Below are 24,554 nucleotides of genomic sequence, written 5' to 3'. Positions count from 1 at the left end.
AAATATTCTAAAAATAATAATAAAAGATGGATATTTAAATCCAAATTATTAAGGCCCCATTTGGTTCATAGGAATAGGGTCTGGAATCAGAATCAGAATGGACTATTCCAATTCCAACTGTTTGGTTGAGTGGAATCGGAATCTCATTCCCATGCAGGAATGGCATTCCCCCATTTGAGAGAATGGCCATTCCCTGCCCCTCCCTTGGGAATAAAATCCCATTCCTGCTTATTTCAATTCCCATTCTCATTCCTGTCTGAACCAAACAGACTATGAGAATAGACTATTCCAATTCCAATTCGAGATGCAAACCAACGGACCCTAAGTTTCCGACCATATGGTCTCCAACCAAACGCCTTTATTCTTTTATGTAAGGAAACGTAATGTTGGAATAAGCACTTCTTTCTATTCACCCCAGTTAAGGCTGAATGGCAGATATGCACCACCTGTGCATATAAGATCTAGTAATGGAGAAAACCCATCTACCTGAAGGGATTCTTAACAACAAAATCTTAGAGAAATAAGAAAATAAAGATAGTACAGTTTGTATTATATCTATGTTTATATACAATACAATATGTAAATATACATGATGGATTACAAAATAGAAAAGGAAAGAATCCACTCTTCTGCATGATTGAAATAATTATTTGCGAGTAGTACTATTTTTTCAGCCATCTAAATGCAGCCAGTAGTTCCATAATGGAGCCAGCACCAGATATGTCTTTCTTCCTTGTCTTCTAGTTTCTTTAGTAGCCCTCTAGTTCTCCTGTAGGGTAGCCCTCTGCAAGAAAAAAAAGGCAAGGAATTGGGGAATGGTAGGATAAGAAAAGGACTGGACTCTGATCCTCCTGAATGAACTAGAATGTTTCTGTCTGCCTAATTCTGATAGTCTGATGCAACAAGAAAAATGCAATATAGGCCACTTCACCCCTTAAAAACATGTTATTAGCAGTTAGAAACTTTTAATCCCATCACAAAACAGAAATGCTCTGACATGCAATACTCAATTTTATTTGGGCACTGGGAGACTTAATAGCTCTGTCTGGTTTATCAGAAAATAAAAGAGAAAGAGAAAGTTCAGGAAAAGTTCTTACGGTATTTGTGCAGTTGACTACTCGACTCCAAATAGTTGGGACTAAGGTTTAGTAAGATTCCAATGGGAGAATTACCTAGAATTGTATATTTATTCCCTTTATAATTATTGTCAAAAATCAGGACAACGAAGAATCATTTTGTACTTACAAGCTATCATCTTGAGAAAAGACTGTTGTTCATGGGCATTAAACCAACAAAGGACTCTGTTCCAAGGCTTCTTTCCCAGTAATTCCATCCTTCAAATTTTTGAAGTATATATTATAATCCTTCTCTTGGGGAGGGTTTTCAGGGTCCACGGTGAATGGCTCACTGAATGGAACTACACTTTTGACCTGAAAAGAGAAAAGCTTGTGTTAACATCCATGACTTAGTTGTGAACCACATGAAATGGTCCATGGAGTGGGATTAGATGACAATTCTGGTCAGGAAAACAAACAAAAGCATGTTTTTAACATCTATGATTTAGTTGTGGACTTCCATCCTCATCAGTGACTGGAATTTATATCCAGCTAGAAGAAAATCAAGCTTATGTGTTCATAAATGAACCTATCCGTATATGTACTTCTACATCTTCATATTTATGTATTTACCAGCATATAAAGGGAAGTCGAGTGCACAAGGCCCCCACCAATGCAGAGTCTGGGGAGGGACAGATTTATGCAGCCTTACCCCTGCAGATACACAGAGAGGCTGTTTCCAAGATTTACCAGCATATGTTTGTGAATAAAGAATAGCATTTGAAGAATTCAAAAAATCCCAAGAAAAATAAAGAAAAAATGTAATAGAGAGTAAGTTTTCAGAAAATATCTATTGGTTTCTATTCTATTTGATGTTCATTTTAAGTCCCTTTCAATGAAGAAACAAAAGTTAGGCGGGTTATCCAAAATCTCCAAGATCATGAGAATTAGTAGAACTTACTAACCAGGATAGGTTGTCTATGTTAATGAAGTTCTATTACACGTCATGATGTCCAATCCAATAACCAACCCAAAGTCCTGGGTTTATCTGAGTCTACCTACCATACTTGTTGGAACTGGTTAAATCCCGACAATTACTTTGTCAGATAGGGAAAAAAGAAATAGCATAGGAAAAAATATACTTCATGTAAATATGAATTATTAAGAGCATGTGGAAGGATAACCTCAAATGTCTTGTCACATGCATATGGACTTTCCAAAGCAGCAATACATATGCGAGCAACTTCTTCCCTTGATATCTTCCCCTGTATTATCAAACAATTTAAGAGGGCCATTAAGGATTGCTGCACCCAATATCAGTATAGCACACAAAAAGAATGTCTTACAACTATAAGCTATTATCTAAATTAAATATGACAAGACAAGAGTATTCTATATGTAAGAAAGAGGAACCAGACAACTACTGGATCTATAAAAAGTAAAAAAGAAATATCATCTTAAATGCAATTACCGTAATGTTGTCGCCCTGATCAAAGATGAGATCAGCTCCAGCAGGCTCTTCAGTTAAGGCACAAGGCCTTATTATTGTATACGGAATTCCACTTTCTCGTATCAAATCTTCCCCCTATGGAAGAAAGGATGAAAAACAGAAATAGAAACATTGAGTTTCTAGCCATCTAGCTCTAATGCTGTACAAAAAGGTCCAGTAATTGGGTCAAGGAGGGAATCTATCTAGATGATCCAACCTATTTCTGCAATGTGAAGGGATTATAAGCCCAATACAAACCATTCAACATGTAAGGGAACCGGTGAACAGGCCAGGTGTTCCATTCTGCAGTTCCTATCAGATATATACTAACTTCCAATTGAAGTTCTTCTCCATCTTCTAGTCCATCGCTCCTTAGCTCTCAAGATATGACCCCAGTGTGTAGCAACATTGTCAGATTTCGATTGGATTGGATAGTAGACCTTTCTAATTGGGAACCAACATCCAGAACAGTTTTTGAGATGCCCAGTTCTTAGAGACTTTTAAGCTTATTTTGATGTATAGTAGATTCAAAAGATAACTGAAACCATTTTTTTTTGTACATTTTTATTGGACCCAAACAACCAAACTGGACGGTTGGACTATTAGACCTATGACTCAGTGACCAAAATGGTTTTATGCCCAGTTCTAGCCTGAAAGAATTATTTGTAGGTGGTATTGGAATAAGTTGTTACCCAATCCAATCTACCAGACCAGATTGATACTTGCTACTTGGCCTGTGAGTGGTTTAAACAGAAGAGACCATATCCTGTGGAGCCGCCTATTTGTGATTTGCTAATCACAACGAAAGGAGTATAACCATTGCATATTTTAAGAACATAAAAGTCTCAGTGGATACTATCAGAATGGAAGTTCTTAGTTTACTATATATTTCAGCATCCTGGTGGAGTTTAAGAGATTTTAAGGATGTTTCAGTTCTATGACTTTAAATTGAATTAAACCTAATTATTTTCTATACTCAGTTTGAAGTATAGCTTTTCATACAGCTAAACAAAAGCATAGACTAGTTATCATCGTGTGTTACCTTTGTTTGTCACTTGTATCCTAACCAGGGTCTACTCTATGCAACTTTTGCCAGAAGTTACAGAAAGTACTTGGAGTCTTGGGCAACCAAGTTGCCAATCCTGATAGTTGACTCTCTGAAAAGGTGCCATGAGAGAGGACATCCATTAAGGTCCCAGATTTTCCAAGTTTGTCTCTAGTTTTCTTATGATCGGGCTACTCTTTTCTTTTGAGGCTGTAATTCAATATTCATTTACAGCCATGCCCCTTGCCTTGATTTCTAGAGGCTGGTGTGCTGAACATTTGGAATGCTTAGCACCTATAAGTACACAGGTAGCATTCCTTTTATTCTTTCTCAATGAAGTCAGTAATTAACTATGACAAATAAGAAAAAAAACAGCATGCACAGAGATTATAAAAACCTTCAATTTGAATGTAAGAATAAAGCCCAACTCCTTATTCAAGCGGACAGCAGGAGGTTGTTTGCTTAAATCAAGCCCAGGTCTGTCAGGCCGTGTAACCCCTGCAGAACTGACATGTACAAACCTACAACAAATGCAGTCATGTTAAAAGACTGAAAAGACAGCAACCATGCCACCAGATTATGTTGATTATCTTCTTTCAGACATTTACAATTGAGGGAGATTAATCAGTGGAAAAGAGATGTGAAACCTGGGAGTGATACGGTCTTGTATGTATGCTCGTATGCTTGATACTGGAAGCTCAAATGGGCCTTCTACAAATGTTGGATTCAGTTTTCCATCATATTCAAATTTGCTAAACATAAGCTGCAAAACAAGTTTCAAGCACCATAAACAAAAGCATAAGGGCAACTCATAAATCAGAAATACAACAGTGAGGACAGAGAAACTCATGAACATGGAAACATGCCTGCAGTGACACAATTTTGCTTGGATCAAAGGGTGGAGCATCTAGCACAGTACGTGCTCGAAATATAGGCCTTAAAGAAGAGAATGGTAGCCGTATCTGGGGAAATAACTTACAAAAGTTAAACAAAACAGTGGGCACTAATATACTTGAGTAGATTTATCACACAGCAATATACGCTTACTGATTGCCATTGCCCTTTTACAGTGTCAAAGCTTGCTGTATAACCAACAGTATCCCAATCAGGGCTAATACGGACAATGAGTTTATACCGTCGGCCATCGCCTTTAAGTCGCAACTCCAAACCATCATATTCAGAAAGATCCTCAGGTACAGAAAAATTCTAAAAGAGACATGAATGATGATCATTATAACAGTTTGATGGGTGATCCAAATACTTTACACCAAAACTTCAAAAGCTTTCAAGAAATACAAAATTTGCAAAATGTTTCACAGATACAAACTGGAAGGATCAAAATTAGCTCTCATTAATCATCATCTTTTTTTAACATTTGTTAGTCAAAATAATGATTAGATTGAAACACGGGGAAGAGATTCCCAAAAATATGTACATGGTGATAATAGACCCAAAATTATGAGAGAGAGAGAGAGAGTCCTTTCATCTTCTGTCCTTAAGGAACAGAAGATCACTTATTGAATTACTACCCACCTAATAAATGTGCTATTAGGTCCTTGTGCTTTTCTTTTTTTTCAGAAGTTAACTATTTCAGTAAAGAAAGGAAGAAAACGTATATGAGAGGATTTATAGAAGTCTACAAAATGAATTATTGCAGCTTCATTCTCAAAGCAAACTTGGAAAGAAAAGAGAAGACCCTTCACATTTCTCCTAGCTGAGCTAGACCACATGTCCAAGAAAATAGGTTTTGCTTACTTATATTGAACAAATATCTCAGCATTTTGTTTTTCTTTAAACTGTTAACTAGTTTTATATTTAACTTACACAACTGGGTTGACTAAAGTGAGTAATTCACCAAGTTTAGTAAGACTGAAGCTTAGATGCAGTAATTGAAAATCAGGTTTGAGCTTGTACTACTTGTAATGAAGATTCTGTGACCGCTAGTAATGCCATGGTTAAGAACAGTCAGTCTATAAAGAGTAACTAGAGATTTTGGTGCACAAAATAGACTTCCCTTTTAAAAGGATGCTAGTTTCACAAAATGACCTCTCCCTCTTAAAGGGGAACGAAATTCCCGTTACAAGTTTACTTATAGGTCAATATCATATGGAGGATAAAGGAAAAAAGGATTCATCCTTAACAGAACTTCTTCTGTAGGTTTTTCCTTCAACCAGCTTTAGTTCTCTTATATTTCAACGTAACCTATTAGTTCTATCCTTTGCTGGTTCCAGTTTTATACAGTTCAAATAATGTATTGGATAAGACAGTTCAAATAAGAAAACACTCAGACTCCATAAGGCCTGTTAAAAGGCTGTTAATTCTCTATGTATAGTACCGAAGGGGTACTATTGTAATTTTCTCATTTTATTTTTTATATCCTGTTGCCCTAGTATATATACCAAAAGCTGGTGCCGCCAGCAGTACTTTTTGGCTCTCAGATCTCTCTTCTCTCTTCTTCTCTCTCTTCTCTCTTCTTCTCTCTCTTCTCTCTTCCTCTCTTCTTCTCTCCTGCATAACATGGTATCAGAGCGGGACTATCAGATCTGAAAGGAGAGGTCGAGTGAACAGTTTCCTTTGCACCAGATTTGCCGCCCTCATCTACTGTTCGGATGATTGAAGATCAAGGTTTCTCACGCACTGAAGTAACTTCTCTCCTCTTTTTTCTGGTCGTGTGCCAGGGCAGAACCTGTACTAGGTCTTCTGGTTGGATGCGAGGTGATCAGCACCTCTTTCTTTCCTTTTTTGTGGGGTCGACAGACCCCTGTATAAACTGTAGGTCGTGAAAACCTTTTGTGTGCTGCAATAGCAGCTTTTATGGTGCACTGAAGGTCAGAGAGTGGCCTGTACTTGCTGTAACAGCATTTCTGTTGATGCATTGGTCAAGAGATGACCTGTATGCACTGTGACAGCACCTGTGTTTAATTCTGTAGGTCAAGGGATGACCTGTTAGTGCTGTAACAGCACCTGTGTTTTACAGAAAAGGGTTGTGTTTCCGAAGAAAAAAAGGGGTTTCCTTTCTCCCTTGGTGTTAGACCCTTTTTTTTAAGGTTTTGTGCCCATTTTAAGAGTTTTTGAATATGTAATCATGAGTGGTGAAGATTCTGCTACATCCAGTGTTTCCTCAATGCAGAATCGAATGAGTGGGGGTGTGGACATATCCTTTCCCATGGCTGTTATTCCTCTCGATGGCTTAAATTATTTAGAGTGGTCAAGAGGGATCAATTTGTACATCACTGCAAGGGGAAAGATAGGTTATATAAATGGGAGAATAAAGAACCCAATTCTGGGAGTGCTGAATATGACAGATGGAACTAAGAAAACAACATGGTCATGTCCTGGCTTTTAGTGTCTATGCAACCTCAAATAAGAAGGAATTTTATGTGGGCTGAAACGGCAAATGAGATATGGGAACAAGCAAAATCAACCTATTTTGAACTACGTCACTATGCAAAAATCTACCAGTTACAGGCAGAATCGTCCACTTATAAACAAGGGGAGAGGTGTCTGCCTGTGTACTATTCAAACTTGACCTCTATCTGGAAGGAGTTAGACCATTATCAAAGTGTGGACTGGAAGTGTGATGAAGATGCAAAATTGTGCAAAAAACTTGTTTCCTAGCAAAGAGTGTTTGCTTTCCTACATGGCTTGAACCCTGCATATGAATCTATCAGAGTCTAGATCCTAGGTAGCAAGGATCTTCCATCCGTCTAGGAAGTTTATGCTCTAGTACAATCAGAAGAAAGCAGAAGAAATTTGATGAACAATTCTGGAGGGGATGCAGTCATGTTGGCAGCGAAAGGGAGTGTTACTACAGGTGGGGGAAATACTTTTAAAAAGGGGGATTTTTAGAAAAAGGTGGATGACAAGGACAAATTGTGGTGTACTCATTGCCAGAAACCTTGACACACCCGAGACAGATGTTGGAATCTTCATGGGAAGCCAAAATTTGCTCAAGATCTGAGTAAGAAGCAAGGTTCATATCTAAATAAAAAGTCAGGACAGCAAGGTACAAGAAAGCACACTATGGAAAATATGGCTACTCAGGAGAATCAGCCCCCCATTACTACTGTGACTCAGACACACGCCTCTGGATCTGACCCAAGGGAGGATACTATTAAGTCCTTCTGTGACCATTTAGAGCTCTATGGTAGAGCAATTCGTCAGATGGATGCTCCTCCCTCAACTTCATTTGCGTCTACATCAGGTAACTCTGCCACAACTTTCCATGTAGCATCTCATACCCCTGACACTCCTTGGATCATTGATTCTGGAGCGTCTAAACATATGGCTGGTAAGTCCTCTTACTTTCAAACCTATCACCTCCTTTCTGGAAAAGTCAAGGTGAGACTAGCTGATGGATCATACTCTACCATAGCTGGTCAAGGAACCATTTCTCTTCCCATTGGCCTTACCCTATCTAATGTTTTACATGTTCCAAAATTTCCCATTAATTTGTTCTCTGTTAGTAGTATTACTAATTCTTTAAATTGCTCAGTGACCTTCTTTCCTTAAGTTGTTCAATGACCTTTTTCCCTTCTTATTGTGAGATCCAGAATCTAGCCTCGGGGAAGACGATTGGTAAAGGATGTAAGGTGGATGGACTTTACATGCTGGAGAATAAGGTTAGTCTTCAAGTCACAGAGTCTAAGAGTCAGGTCTATTTATGGCAATAGTCGTCTTGGTCATTTATCATTTAAGTCTTTGAAATTTGTGTTTCCAGAGTTGTTTAAGTCAGTATCAGTGTCAGAATTTACTTGTCAAACTTGTCAATTGAGTAAGCAGTGTAGAACTCATTTCTCTTCAAAGAATAATAAATCTGAATTTCCTTTCCACATTGTTCATTATGATGTTTGGGGCCCTGTTACTTTACCATCTGAAAGTGGCTATAAATATTTTCTTACCATTATCGATGATTACTCCAGATATACATGGGTATATCCCATGCGAACCAAGGATGAAGTACCAAAAATTATCCAAGATTTTCAGCGGATGATCTTCACCCAATTTCAAACTGAAATCCAAAATGTTCAATCGGATAATGCCAAAGAATATTTTCATAGTGATCTTATGGAGTTTTTTGCATTGCGTGGCTCACTTCACCGTAGCTCTTGTACCTGAACACTACAACAAAATGGTGTTGCTGAAAGAAAGAATCAACACCTTCTTGAAGTGGCCCGGGGGTTACTATTTCATATGAATGTCCCAAAACGTTTTTGGCTTGAGGCTGTCCTTTGTGCTACCTATCTCATCAACCGCATGCCCTCTCGTTGGTTAGAGTGCAAAGCCCCACATCAGCTTCTTTTTCCTAAGGCTCTCCTTCTTTCTATTCCTCCTCGTGTGTTTGGTTGTCATTGTTTTGTTCAAAATCTTCCACCCACTCGTGGAAAATTAGATCCTCGTGCCATTCCTTGCATCTTCTTCGGGTACTCCTTCACTCAGAAGGGATACCGGTGCTTTGATCCAGTTTCTCGGAAATTTTATGTTTCTATGGATGTCTCCTTCTTTGAGAGTGAGCCTTTCTTCCCTGTTTCTCCTTAGGGGGAGTGTAAGAATGAGGAGAAACTAGTTCAGCTCCCTCCTCTTCCTGATCCTCCTCCCTTCCGTGTCTTCTTTCGTCGTCACAAAGGCCAACCATGTTCAAGAGTTGTGGGGCACCTAGAAGCTGTACCACCAATGCCATCAGACTCTCCGAGGGCAGATCATACCCATTCAGGTACCTTGGTTCTTGTTGATGTTCCTGACCCTATTGCTATTGATACTTCTGTTGCTAATGACCTTGACCTTCCTATTGCTCACCGGAAATGTGTTAGATCTTGCACCACTAAACACCTCATTTCCCACTTTGTTTCCTATGAAAACGTTTCACCCTCCTTTCAGACTTTTCTCTCTTCCATTGACAGTGTTCCTAACCCTAAGAATGCAGCAGAAGCTCTTTCGATACCTGAATGGACAGATGCTATGAAGGAAGAAATTAATACGTTACATAAAAATGTCACATGAGTTAGTAGATCTTCCTGAGGGGAAGGATCCAGTTGGATGTAAATGGGTTTTTACAGTTAAACACAAGGTTGATGGCACCGTGGAACGGTATAAAGCTCGTTTAATGGCAAAGGGGTTTACACAAGTGTATGGAGTAGATTATGCAGAAACATTTGCACCTGTTGCTAAGATGAACTCCATTAGAGTCCTTTTCTCCCTAGCTGCTAATCTTAATTGGGATCTTCATTAGCATGACATCAAGAATGCCTTTCTAAATGGTGACCTTGAAGAGGAAGTATACATGATACAACCCCCTGGTTTTCAGGCTCAAGATAATGAACAGAAAGTGTGTAGGTTAAAGAAATCATTATATGGGCTGAAACAATCACCAAGAGCTTGGTTCAACAGGTTCCATGTAGCAGTACAGCAAAGAGGATACAAGCAGTGTCAATCTGATCACACATTGTTTGTGAAAAGAGGGGAAGGGAAAATTACAGCATTGATAGTATATGTTGATGATATAGTTATCACAGGTGATTGGAATGATGAAATTTAGAAGTTGAAGAATTTTCTTGCTACCCAATTTGAAGTGAAGGATCTAGGTCCTCCTAACGTACTTCCTTGGGATTGAAGTGGCCCACTCACAAAAGGGTATCTTCATTTCCCAAAAAAAGTATCTCCTAGATCTACTCCAGGATACAGGAAAATTGGGAGTGATGCCAGTTGATTCCCTTATTGATCCTAACCACAAACTAGGTGACTGTCAAGGTGAACCCATCAAGGATGTGAAACAGTTCCAGAAACTTGTAGGAAGATTGTTATATACTTTTATGACTCGACCAGACATAACTTATGCAGTGGGTGTTCTTAGCCAGTTCATGCATCCCCTAAGACTACCCATCTTGAAGCAGCAGAAAGAGTTCTCAGATATCTTAAGAAGTTCCCAAGTGCAGGCTTGTTGTTTCAAAAGCATGGACATTTGAAAATTGAAGTGTATACTGGTGCAAATTGGGCAGCATCCCTGAATGACAGAAAGTCAACTAGTGGTTATTGTACCTTTATAGGAGGTAATCTAGTTACCTGGACAAGAAAAAAGCAGAATGTAGTAGCTAGATCTAGTGTTGAAGTTGAATATCGGGCAATGTCTCATGGAGTGCCTAAAATTATGTGACTAAAGAATTTGTTGAGTGAGTTGGGTTAGTTGACGAACCTATGACCCTATTCTGTGATAACAAAGCAGCTATAAACATTGCTGCTAATCCAATGTTGTATGATAGAAATAAGCACATCGAAGTCGACAAACATTTTATCAGAGAAAAGGTCATCACAGGAGAAGTGTGTACTCCTTATGTTAACTCTAAAGATCAACTTGCAAACATCTTTAAAAAAGGGTTACACCACTCACGGCATCATGATTTATGTGACAAGTTGGGCATGATTGATATCTATGTCCCAACTTGAGGGGGAGTGTTAAAAGGCTGTTAATTCTCTAAGTATAGTACCACAGAGGTACTATTGTAATTTTCTCCTTTTATTTTTTATATCCTGTCACGCTAGTATATATACCAAAAGCTGGCACCGCCAGCAGTACTTTTTGGCTCTCAGATCTCTCTTCTCTCCTCTCTTCTTCTCTCCTGCATAACAAGGCCTTTAAGTAATAGATCCAGAACTGACTATATTATTAATAAGGTTTATTGGGTTTGGCCTGATAAGACCCAATTACAACTGATAGGCCTTTAGCCTGATAATTGACAATAAACCTGATAGTTCTCTTTCTGACTCTTCTCAAATATCTTACATATCCCCTATGAAATGATAACTCTTGACATTTTATCTGATGTTATTATAGGCAAATCATGAGAAGCATACATAAAATGTTGGAGCATATTTGTCAATATATATGTATTCTCTTACATAATCAGTTTGGTACAGGCAAAACCAGTACTGACCCTATTATTATTGTTGTTGTTATTTTGAGAAGGTAAGGAAAACTTGTATTAATTTGTCAAAAACCAGACCCGACCCTATTATAATCAGAACTCAAAACGAAGACCCAGAATTGATCGTGTTAATAACTGGGACTGAAACTATAGGCCCAGATCCTGTTTAATAGCGTCCAATAGGTTTGGATCTGTTGGGCCGAACCTGACCTTTGTTAAGCCTAACTGGTTCCAATCATCCCATAAAAAGTAGGCTGATAATTAACCCATTTGAGTACTTCTAAAAGATTACCATTCCTTAAGTAAGACAGGAAGATCCATCAATGAATTTTCATAATCTCTTGCTTAATTGGAATAGATCAGGTACAGAAGACTGGTACAACCATTTCATTGTATTCACTAATGAATACTCAGAATTGATCCTTTAATAATTGGGAGACAAAATGTAGGCCCAGATCCTTTGTAATGGATACAATAGGTTTGGGTCCGTTGGGTTGACCCAGACTGTTGGTAGGCCTAACTGGTTCGAACTTCAGTCCACAAAGACTGTAAAGTATACTGCTAATTACCCATTTGAAGCCTCCTAAAAAGATCAGGATTCTTTAAGACAGGAAGATCCATCAGTAAATTCTCACAATATCTTGCTTTATTGGAGTGGATCAGGTTCAGAAGACTGGCACAGCCATTTGAGCATATTCAATCAATAATAGAAAATAACAATGACAATTTAGATTAACTAGGAAATAAGTTGCCAGTAACACCAATTAAATTACATTTTCTTGAAATTATGAAGTAAGTTATTCGAATGTATATTACTCAGCATTCAGTAGAACTTCTAAAATTGCAGGTCAATGATACATGTACTGTCAATAGAATAAAATGAGAGAAAAAAATTTAAAACCATTGAACCACTTTATAGTAATATGTGTGAATGCCAACCAATGAGTTTAGGGTCTCGACAAAATAGGTATCCTATACAGTAATAATGTAATATGTATGATGCCAAAGGTCAGGACTGTATCCAGTCTACCCCTCCCAAGACCCCAGATAACTGGGACCAACATTGGGTAATGGCCTTTATATAAATCTGTCATCATCAAATATTGCTTAGATTCACAATACCCATAAAAATGTTCAAATTCAATAACACAACTTCTATCTTGAACCATGATGGAGAAAAATAACTTGATTTACAAGGAAATGGGAAAATATGGAAAATAATTAAACAGAAAACAATATTAGGGCTGCAAATAAGTCAGATCAGATCCGATCCAAATTCAATCTGATAAGAGCCAGACTCAGATACCTCCATTGATCCTAACAAATCGGATCAGATCAGAAAAGTTGGTCTGTTTAGTTAGCAGATCGAATTCAGATATACCCTGATCCGATCTGCCGCAACCCGATCCAATATGTTAGTTATGAAGTATAATATATTGTATATTATTTATATATTATATATGTACATTCTATATATATTTTATATATTATTTATATAATTATATATTTTATATTATGTATTATGTATTATATATTATAATTTATTATTATAGTGTAAATAATATAATATTATTTATATCATATCATAATTTTTTATTACAATCTTAATCAAATCAGATATCTGATAAGAAATTCGAATTCAAAACATACTCTTGAAAATCCGAGGGATTCTTATCAGATTCGGATCAATTGGATTTTTTATCGGATTGGATTGGATATACCCTTTACTGAATCTGATCCGATCCGGTTGCAGCCCTAAACAATATTTTACTAGGAAATGAACATCTAAAGAAAAAACTCAGGCTTACCCTTGTCCTGATGCTAGTAAAACCACCATTGTTTTTGGTTGAAACAACACCTGAAATAAAAGAAAGAACCATTCAAAGATAATAAGTAACCACTTTAATGTTCTAGAAAATAAAACACTTAAAGCTAACAATTTGACAAGTAAACCTTTGAAAAGCCCTGTAGGTCCACCATTTTCACTACCAGTTGGATAGATCTGAAATGCACTTTCACTAACTCCTCCCATAACAACATCATCTAAAGCACCCCAAGGGAGTTCTTTAGATAAATTATCTGCATTTTACCAAAAAAACAAAAGATAAATTATCTGCACAATGAAAGAGAAATGATCTATATCTTCAAATAAAACATGTACATCTAAAAGTGACTGTAAACCTATGGCTTAAAGTTCTAACTCATTTGCTCCCAGCCAAGCTGGGTATGACTGCCAATTTATATGCCATAATTTATAAATACGAGTTATTATGCTGAAGCCACTAACTTGTCAGTTTTTACATTATTTTCCTATTACTCAACCATGTTTCACGTCAGTTTTGGAAGTTCTGACTCCACCAATTTATTGCTTCTACGAACTTTGGTTTCATACTTAACACCAGAGGCATGACCAACTAAAAATAATGAGATGCATATGAAAACAAATATGCATAGGACAGAGAAGTCACATTGTCCCAATAGCATGATACTAACAACTTATTACTCCAACATTGGCATAGGAAATGATATAGTGAATAACCAAAAGTAGAAATTATTAGTGTGAATCTTTCTTCTTTAAAGATGATTCTGTTAGGACCCATACATAATTTTTGCAAATCTCACAACAGGACTTACAGTTCTTAGAATGTCAGGTAATTCAAACAGCATGGGTGTCATTCAATATCCTTGAGATGCATGAAGAATGTACCTTCAAATCCAAATAACAATTTTCCATTTCGTAGTCCAATACTCTTCTTTACAGCATTAAGTAGATTTTTCATTCCCAAGTACTCCACCATTTCAGGTGAATCACCTTTTATCTATTTGGAATAATAAAATCAAATCATCAAGTTTAGTCAGAACCAAATATCTAAGCCATATAGAACATATAAGAAATCCAGAGGCAAAATCAAACTTTCTATTAAAGAAAGAAAATAACTCCTGATACAATATATGCAATCAATTCAGCACCTCTGGTTCAAAGAACTTGATTCCCTGCACCATATCAGGAGGTTCAAATGTCAAAAGTGAATGATAGGGATAAAACAACCATTAGAAAAATGGTTCATAGGCTTCTTAAATGTCATCAGCTAGAGGAACAGAAGTTTCATAATCCAAGAAGAGTGCAAAATCTTACTTGGCTGTATTTTGCCCTGTCAGGAGTGTCCCCTTCCTTTGGGCCAACAATGACAGAAACAGCATTAATGACTTTCTTCACTCCTTTGAAATGCTCAGGAACCAGGGTGCTCTCTTTGGTAATATCTCCAACTATCTGTAACAGTAAGATACAGAATGATGTGAAATGTGCAAGTAACAAAGATATTGTAGGCAAAACTGCACAATTTTCCCCACCCATAAATACAATGCATGCTATGAACATCCCTACTGAATCAAGTCCTGCAATTAGACATTTCCTGATTCTGATGCAAAGTCTGATATAATAATGACTTAGGATAAGTCTAAATGCAGACACATCCTCAGTTTATTACGAGACATGCTAAATTTGTTCATCAATATGAAACTAAAGACATGCACATAGAAAAATCTGGCATACATGAAAAACTATATAAATAGTAAGCAATGATTGGAAACAAGAAATCTATGATAAAAAAATCTTTTCTAAATAAAAATGTCAAGATCCGTTTTAAATGTACATCCAATATTGCCAAAATTCTGAAACTGGAGTTACTCCCCTTAGCACAGAGCTTAGAGATAAACCAGATAACAATCACAAAAAAGTTATGCAGGCTGATACAAGAGAAATTATAAGAAGTGCATGTTACAGAGAAGGGTTGTATTCAAGTTCCCTCTTAGAGGGAATTTGACACTCCACTTAATAGTTTACATTTGCACTCAAGATTATGCCAATACTTGATACCAAAGTGCAAATCAAGCTACCTACGTAGGTTCTGAACTTACTTGCATGTTCTCCTTACCAAAGCACCCCCCCCTATGAGACACTGCTTGCAATCACATTTCTTCTCCCAACCCCAACCCCATCAAGCTATCAAAGAATTGTTGCTATGTCTTGCTTTTTGTTTCTGTACATAATAGAAAACAAGTTTCAATTACTTGTATGGAATGGAAGATATGTGGTCACCGTTGTTAAGGCAGCTAGATGATGCCTAGGAGTTTTGGGTTGGCAAGGAGCATCAATGCTTAGGCAACAACTAGGCATTGCCTATGTGACAAAATTGAATAAATAAATAAATGTTTTATAATGAAGTTATGTGACCATACATAAATTATATATTTGCATGTTAATTGCAAGCTATTGAATCACAAATTAAATCAGTCAGTTATTAGATAACAATTTTGAAAAGATTTTTAGGAAAAAATAACAAGATTTTTTAATAACCACTTTGGTTCAATGGAAAATGGATATACACACAGAGAGATGAATAGCCCTGGTTTTTAGCTCCAAATATACTCCTATCAATGCAAAATAGATTGTAAACACTTACAATACATAAAGGAGGTAATTAGTCATTTGCCCCCACTAAGATGTTTATATCTACTGCTGTACCTCCCACCTAGCTGGTCATTTAGGTGATTGGCCTCCAAAACACCTATGCAGTTGTCTATTTGACATCTAGAGGATGCTTTAACTACACTGTATGTGGTTTCCCTTTAAAACGGTAAATCCACGGAAACATGAAAACACTAAAATTAATAAAAAAACATAGAAACACCAATGAGACAAGTCAGAAACTTCCAATGAAAATATAAGTATCAGGAAATGCTCGGAACTTGGAGATGGAGCTTCACAATGGAGTCATCTTCATGTGTACTGCTTACATTTCCTAAATGATTCCTAAAGTTTAATTGGGCACAATCAACTTGGAGATGGAGCCAGTTTAATTGCAGCTTGGAGATGGAACTTCACAATGGAGTCACCTCCTACAATCCTACTTCCAAGCTTTAATACAAGCCATTACCAGCTGTGACGATTTATATTCGTCAGTTTCAGATCTGTTCTTGTTGTAAAAGAGAAGAAATAAGAGAGAGAGGGAGAGAAGAAGAGAAGGAGAAAAATGAAGGAGAAGAAACCTGTTCGAACCAAGAGAAGAGAATTGTTCTCATTCTCTCTTAGGTCGGCCAGGATATATAGTTTACTAAGATAAGTATCAAATGTCAATTATGCCCCTATTTAAGTTGGGACACATCAGCACTTAATTAAAAGACACATCACCATATTAATAAAACCCAAATAACTATTCTACCCTTATTTTAGTTGACACTAACACTCCCCCTCACGCTGGGGAGTATATATCATATAGTCCAGCTTGTTACATATGTAATCCACTCTTGCCTGAATCAACCCTTTGGTGAACAAGTCTACCCATTGACTCCCTGTATTGACATATGTTGTACTTATCATTCCACTAAGAGCCTTTTCTCTCACAAAGTGACAATCAACCTCTATGTGTTTTGTTCTCTCATGAAAAATTGGGTTAGAGGAGATGTGAACTGCAGCTTAGTTGTCACAATATAGCTTCATTAGAGCAGTATCGAGTACCCCATCTCTTGTAGGAGATTTCTCAACCACACTAGTTCACAAGTTGTATGTGCCATGGCTCTGTATTCAGCTTCTGCACTACTTCTTGCCACCAAGGTCTGCTTCTTGCTCTTCCATATCGCCAAGTTACCCCCAAGGAAAGTACAATAACCTGTAGTAGACCTTCTGTCAGATATAGATCCAGCCCAATCAGCATCTGTATATCCCTCTATTTCAATATTTCCACCACTTTTATATAGCAAGCCACGACCAGGAGCTCCCTTCAAATACCTTACAATCCTTAGGACTGTGTCCCAATGTGGAACCCGAGGATTCTGCATAAATTGACTCACCACACTCACTGGAAATGAGATATTTGGTACGAGTGATAGTTAGATAGTTTAGCTTGCCCACCAACCTTCTGTACCTTCCTGGATCTTCAAACTCCTCACCTGTATCACTACTCAACTTGACATTCAATTCCATGGGTATTTCCACTAGTTTGGCACCCAATAAGCCTGTCTCCTCCAATAGATCAAGAACATATTTCCTCTGGCACAAATTAATACCATACTTGGACCTTGTCACTTCTATCCCTAAGAAGTATTTCAATTTGCCAAGGTCTTTTTATTTGAAAATGATCATGCAAAAATGTTTTCAACCTGTCAATCCCGAGCATGTCACTGCCAGTAATAACAATATCATCAACACAAACCACTAACAAAATCTTCCTCGCATCAGAGTCATAGTTGAATACTGAATGGTCAACCTGACACTGTTTCATGCCAAACTTCTTTACGACTTCACTAAATATGCCAAACCAAGCACAAGGGAACTGTTTAAGTCCATAAATAGCTTTCTTGAGCCTACTCACCTTACCATCCTCCACTTGAGCAACAAACCCGGGTGGTTGCTCCATATACACTTCTTCAAGAAGATCACCATGCAAAAAAGCATTCTTAATATCAAGCTGAAACAAGGGACAATCATGTATAGCAGCTAGGGAGATTAAAACACGAACAAAACCAATATTGGCAACAGGAGAGAAGGTCTCTGTGTAGTCAATACCATATAACTGTGAATAACCCTTGGCAACCAACCGAGCTTTCAATCTCTCAACACTACCATCAGGCAAATACTTGACCGTATATACCCACTTACAGCCAACAATATGCTTACTCGGGGGAAGAGTGGTGAGATCCCACGTATGATTATGAGCTAGAGCGAAGAGTTCTTCTTCCATCGCCTGACGCCACCCTGAAGAGATAAGGGCTTCCTGGACATTCTTAGGAACAAAAACAGAAGATAACAATGAAACAAATTGTTGATGGAAAGGAGATAGGTGAGAAATAGAAACATAATTGGAGATAGGATGAAGGGTACAACCATGTTTACCTTTCCGCAGGGCAATGGGAAGGTTAAGGTCAGAAACGGGGGGTGATGGTGCTGCGGAAGTCACTTTTGGATCCATCGACGATGAAGAAGCTGGAGGGGCCGGTGCATGTCAATGCGTATACACTTGATGGATAGGTGGCCATGTAGGAGGAAGTGGCACCAGAGGTGAAGACTTAGGCGTAGCTGGAACAAGAGGAATGGGGTCCGCAACAGGAACTGGAAGCGGAAGGAAAGAAGGGGAAGAGACATTTGACCCAGAAAAGAACGGAACCGACTCAAAGAAGGTAACATCGGGACACACAAAACAACGTCAAGAACTGGGATTGTAACACGTACCCTTTCTGGGTCCTAGAATAGCCAAGAAAGACACACTTCGTAGATCGTGCATCTAATTTGTCCAATCCGGGACCAAAATTATGAACAAAGCACACACACCCAAAAACACGAGGAGTAAGAGGAAAAGGAGACAACGTAGGAACGGAACAAAGAAGGGAGACTAACCATCAAGGATGGACATAGGCATTCTATTAACAAGAAAGCAAGATGTAAGCACAGCATCACTCCAAAAACGTTTAGGTACATTCGTATGGTGCAACAAGGACCGAGCAGTTTCTAAGAGATGACGATTTTTCCGTTCAGTTACCACATTTTGTTGGGGGGTGTAAGAGCAAGAGGTTTGATGAATAATACCATGTTGTTCTAAATATTGTTGAAATGATGTATAAAAATATTCTCAGCCATTATTGAAACATAGGATCTTAATGTGAATACCAAATTGAGTGCGGATTTCAGCATGAAACTTTTGGAAAATAGAAAATAATTCACTTCGTCCTTTCATAAGATAAAGCCATGTCATCCTTGAATTATCATCAACAAAAATAACAAAGTACTTGTATCCATTGTGTGACACTATTTTATTTGGACCCCAAATGTCCGAATGGACCAAAGAAAAAGGACTCGGCATATGATAATCGACTCTAGGACTGAAGGAAACCCGATGATGTTTCCCATACTGACACGACTCACAATCCAAAGTAAAAAGACAATTCAATGCTGGAACAAGTTGCTTAAGTGCTTTAAGAGACGGGTGCCCAAGTCTACAATGCCACTGGAGAGGGGTGAGAGACGACTAAAGAGCTGTTGAAGAACCACCACCACCACCACCATGAAGGTAATACAGTCCACCAGCTTCATGCCCTCCACCAATCTTCATCCCCGTCTTGAGATCCTGAAATACACAAGATAAAGAGTAAAAGGCGATAGAGCAATTAAGAGACTTGGTCAATTTACCAACAAACATAAGATTAAAAGGAAATTTGGGTACATACATAACTGAAGACAAAGATAATGAACCAGTTTTAACATCACCAATACCACTTATGGAAGAAGTGGAACCATTAGCAAGGGTGACAGTGTGGGTTTTAGAGGATGAAGAAAGTGAAGAGAACACACCTGGAGTCCCAGTCATGTGATCGGAAGCTCCAGAGTCAATGATCCAGTGGGAGGGTTTGGATGCTAGACAAGCCATACCTGGGTGGGCAAGTGTAGCTGTACTCGGCTAAGAAGTAGCCTGGATCAATCGCTCATATTCAGTACGTGAAATACTCATCATCTCTTGTCCAGAGGCATCTATAGGTGAAGGTGTCTGACCGGTCTATTGACTCCCTTGTTCCATATCACCACTTGCCACTGCATGATTAGCCCAGGATGACGGTGGGCTATGTAGATCTTAGCAAAAATTAACAGTGTGCCCATTCATACCACAATGTGTACACTTTCTCGGACCATGATTACATCCTCTACCACGAGCTCCCCCTGAATCTCGACCTCCAACATGTCCACCACCACGACTGTACATGTGTCCACCTCTACCACCACGGCCACCCCCTCTAGCCACCGCAAGGGCAGTCCTATCGGATATGGTGGGGTTCTCTGGAGGGCCAACAGAAATCCTCCAGAGACGGGCAAACACCTCCTCGAGAGAGGGTAGGGCAGACCCACCTAGTATCTAAGCCCTCACTGGTTCATATTCAGGCTTCAGTCCCACCAGAAATCTGGTTACATCAAGTTGCTCTCTTTGTTGTTGCTGAATTTTAACATCAAATGTAAGGGGGTGATACACACTCAACTCATTTCTCAAATTTCTCAGACTAGCATAATACTCTTCAAGACTTTGGTTACCCTATTGCAGAATAAAATACTCTTGATAGAATTGATATACTCTGGTGGTGTTATCTTGCCCTAAATAAAGCTTCCTTGCATGATCCCAAATTTCCTTGGTTGTGTCTAAGAACATGAAGTTTACACTAATCTTAGGTTCCATACTATTCCACAGCCAAGTCATAATCTGTGCATCTTCTTGCTCCCAATCACCATACTCCTGGGAATCAACTGGGGGGTTTTTCTTCTCTTATATGCTTTACTTTCTTCTTGGCTCTGAGAAACACTTCAACAGATTTGGCCCAAGGTACGTAAATTTCTCCATTCAATTTAATTGAGGTCATTTGTACGTTCAAGTAGTCTTGAGGGATCATAACCGACTTATGTTCATTATCTCCCATGGCTGTAAAAAAAAACTTTTTTTTTCCTGTTTCAACCTGCCTTACCCAGTAATCACTACACTGCACTCCAACAACACTGTACTTCACTCCTCAAGTTAATCACTCATCACCATACGACTAACCATTGCTGAAACATACAGTCACTGGTTTCAGCAATGTTAACCCCCACTATTGTCACTTTCGGCACCTCACAAATGTTGATCTAAGTGGCCAGATGCCCTCGATTCAGAAGACTCTTGCTTGGCATAGCCTACACCAATGGGAAAATATCTTTGACTAGTCTCCCTTTTCTAGGCCTATTTACATTTAATCAAACTAAAGCCATGTCAGCAAGACTCTTGCTTGGTGTGGTCAAAGTTTGGCAAGGTAGTTGAGAAAACTGGGCAACTAATCCTACCTTGTGGGACACTTGTCCCTTGAACCAAGAGGCAGAAAGAGTCCAGGAGGTTAGAAGAATCTCGGATAAGAAGGGGTATTCCTCTTATCTATAATTTTTTGTAACGTTGAGTGATGGATGCCCCATTATAAATATGGGCTTCCAATTCAACTCTAACACACAATTTTCTGAGAAAAACCCCTGTCTTGAACTGCCTCCTTGGGTCATATCCATATCCTCTGATTTTATATTGGAGGACCGGTACAAGTGTCAGCCCACTGATTTCAGAACTTTATCAGCTTTTGTGTTTTTTGCAGGGATTAGCGAGTTTGACTTCTGAACAGAGTGCAGATGCTTCACTGTAGCAGGGTTCTACAACAAACACATCACAGACAAGAGTACCACACATCTGAACCTACCACCATACGACTAATACTAAGCCTTCAACCCACTGATCTGAACCACACATCTGAACCTACCACGAACCTACTGTTGCAGCCCTCTTCGTTCCATCAATTAGAGGGTTCTCTACCAATCACCTGATTCCATGTGACGATTTATATTCGTCAGTTTCAGATCTGTTCTTGTTGTAAAAGAGAAGAAGTAAGAGAGAGAGGGAGAGAAGAAGAGAAGGAGAAAATTGAAGGAGATTTACTAAGATAAGTATCAAATGTCAATTATGCCCCTATTTAAGTTGGACACATCAGCACTTAATTAAAAGACACATCACCATATTAATAAAACCCAAATGACTATTCTACCCTTATTTTAGTTGACACTAACACCAGCAAAGCCAATGAGGTGCTTCAGAAAACTAATAAATAATGGAATAATTAGCTAATTTACTCTTCAGAAAAATCACTGCACATCTAATGAAATTGCCTATTGCGAAGTACTGTACTTGAACCATTTGCCGATGTTTTTACCATACTTTCAATCCATAATGTTTCATTGTTTTCATCATTTTAGTGTCATCATACATATATTCAATGGTTATTCTTGGTGCAGATACTGTTTTGGTGATCAGAAATGAATACATTGATGATTGAAGGCATGCATCTAAGAATCATCTGAGTTTCTGAAATAATCAGAAGATACATAAAAAGTTCTTAAATTCATGAACATGGTTCTGATCAAATATAATCATGCCTTTGAGGTCGGCAAGCATCAGAATACAGGTTCACACGTGAGAGTAGCCACTTTTTGCTAAAGTGCTGGAGGTTAGGTAGATCATATGGACCCGAACTGGGTGGTGGCCTTTTATGGCATCTAAGAAACTGTCTCTTGTGTGGATTGATTGAATATGAGCAAACAGATCCTCAGACAAGCAGAGTAGGATGGAATTATATATTTCCCACCATGTATCTCAAGTTTTTCTATAAATCTATATTGCAAAATATAAATCATTGAGAAATAAATACATAAAATTTGAATAGTGGGATCTTGTCATTTCTGTGACCATCCACATTCTCCTATCAAATCACGTCACACTGAACTAGTTCACTTACAGTTATTTTCAACTAGATGGTGAATGTCTTACCAAGTCAACGTCTGGACCTAGCATCCTTTTTGCTTTCTCCTCATTTCTGACCTGATAGAGTATTCACATGAGAGAAATAACTTTGGAAAAGGAAAAAAAAAATAAGAAACGAGTTTCCATAGGATTCAAAAGCCAAGAAAATGACAATTATTTTCCATGTTTCTATTTCTTTATCTTTTTTTCCAATATATATGCAATTCTATTGGCTCAATCAAACATCCAAGTTACAACACAATGGTTAAAGAGAAGACTACCAACACTCGGACTGGCAACCCCTTCTTCCGTAGGATATCAACTACCCTCCTCCCAACACCTCCAGTGGCTCCAGCAACTAGGATGACATCCGAGGTTTCCATTGCCTTTACTGGTTCACTGGCTTTTGGGCTTGATAGTTTTGCAATTAGAAATTCAAAGAACTTCACAGAGAAAAGGATCTCATTAGGTAAAACATGAGAAAAGTTGATATCTTTAAGAAATATATATGATTGGTTAATGAAGACATAAAGGAAAATGAAAACGGTAACCCACATTAGAATGAGATGGAGGCCCATTAAAAAAGTATAATGTCTTCAAAAATCTGCCAAAATCCCAACTCTGCTTGCTAGCTTCTGCAACTATAGGTCGTCTATTCGTTTGTAAGAAGTATGAATTCTTGGTATGGTGGTAAAGAGAAGACCGCAGTCTGTCATTAAGTTGAAGAAATTGTTTAGAATGTGGGTGGAAGAGTAGTCTCTGATGTGAAGTGTTCTTAGAAAATCTCCTAACAACAGGTGATGAAGAAAACCCCTGCAATACCATTTAATTCAGTGATCCAGTATGAAGATGACCATCTAATCCAACTAGTGCCAACATAACAAAATTCAAGTAGTAGTGAATTTCACCATTAAAACCAATTAACAAAAGTTCCAGATACACACAACTTTGCTTTCAAAACTCGACCTGATCATCAACCAGCTAAGCCATTAAACGAAACAGTTGCATACCCAGAAAAACAAATTAAATGGAATCTTACATGTTTACTTTTTCAAGAGACATTTGGAAGGTCCGGTGCTTGCTCATCTAGGATGACAATAGTGAAATGGCGTAATAATTTGAAAATTCAAACAACAGAACCTTTCTTATTGGCATGTACTCGTATAAAATATTAGGGAGTATTGGAACAATGTATAAATGCATCCCACTATATTCAGCTTTCTCAAAATGCCATATAACTGGTGAGAAATTTGCAATTTCTCAAATCAGTATTCGGAATTTTACAATGTAATTATATCCACTTTTGGAAACCATTCGAAACTGAGAACAAACTCTATCAATTAGGACATGGGGAACAAGAATGAAGAACGAATTAAAGAACCCATATTTCCTTCTTATAGTTTTCGAAGAAGAGCTTTTTTACTTCAGAAATTCTTGTCGTTGCAGATAACATCTTCAATAGCAGAACCCAATTTGGAAAGCGGAGACACAAGGCAGCATTGAAGGAGAAGTGAGATTACCTGAAAAGTAGAGAAAGAAGACGTTGAAAGTTTTGTGGAGCAACAACTCTCCATTTTCGAATGCAGAACTTACAGACACTGATGGAAGGGAGTAGAGCTCAAGAGAAGGCAAATGGAGCTGATATTTGAGTTGGCGGGACAATTGTAGACCACACAAATCTCAGGATACAGAGAAAAACTAAGG

At 38.1% G+C, this 24,554-nt stretch overlaps 1 protein-coding gene across 1 annotated transcript; it reads right to left on the bottom strand.

The window, feature by feature from the left end:
• Window positions 1-512: 512 nt before the first annotated feature.
• Window positions 513-24,554, bottom strand: LOC104586544 (NAD(P)-binding Rossmann-fold superfamily protein). The gene is made up of 17 exons (XM_010243811.3): window positions 24,371-24,554; window positions 23,406-23,663; window positions 23,132-23,293; window positions 22,878-22,928; window positions 14,645-14,779; window positions 14,479-14,502; window positions 14,216-14,327; window positions 13,462-13,587; window positions 13,317-13,366; window positions 4,637-4,795; window positions 4,456-4,551; window positions 4,237-4,352; window positions 3,987-4,110; window positions 2,527-2,640; window positions 2,240-2,320; window positions 1,246-1,430; window positions 513-784 (listed from the first exon to the last, which is right to left on the bottom strand). Exons 1-16 carry the CDS (start codon window positions 24,422-24,424, stop codon window positions 1,284-1,286), a joined length of 1,809 nt encoding a protein of 602 aa, XP_010242113.1. The 5' UTR covers window positions 24,425-24,554; the 3' UTR covers window positions 513-784; window positions 1,246-1,283.

This window comes from Nelumbo nucifera, chromosome 3 (assembly GCF_055504915.1).
Source record: "Nelumbo nucifera cultivar China Antique chromosome 3, China Antique-T2T, whole genome shotgun sequence".
Lineage (NCBI taxonomy): Eukaryota > Viridiplantae > Streptophyta > Magnoliopsida > Proteales > Nelumbonaceae > Nelumbo > Nelumbo nucifera.
This window is presented reverse-complemented; position numbering and strand designations above follow the sequence as displayed.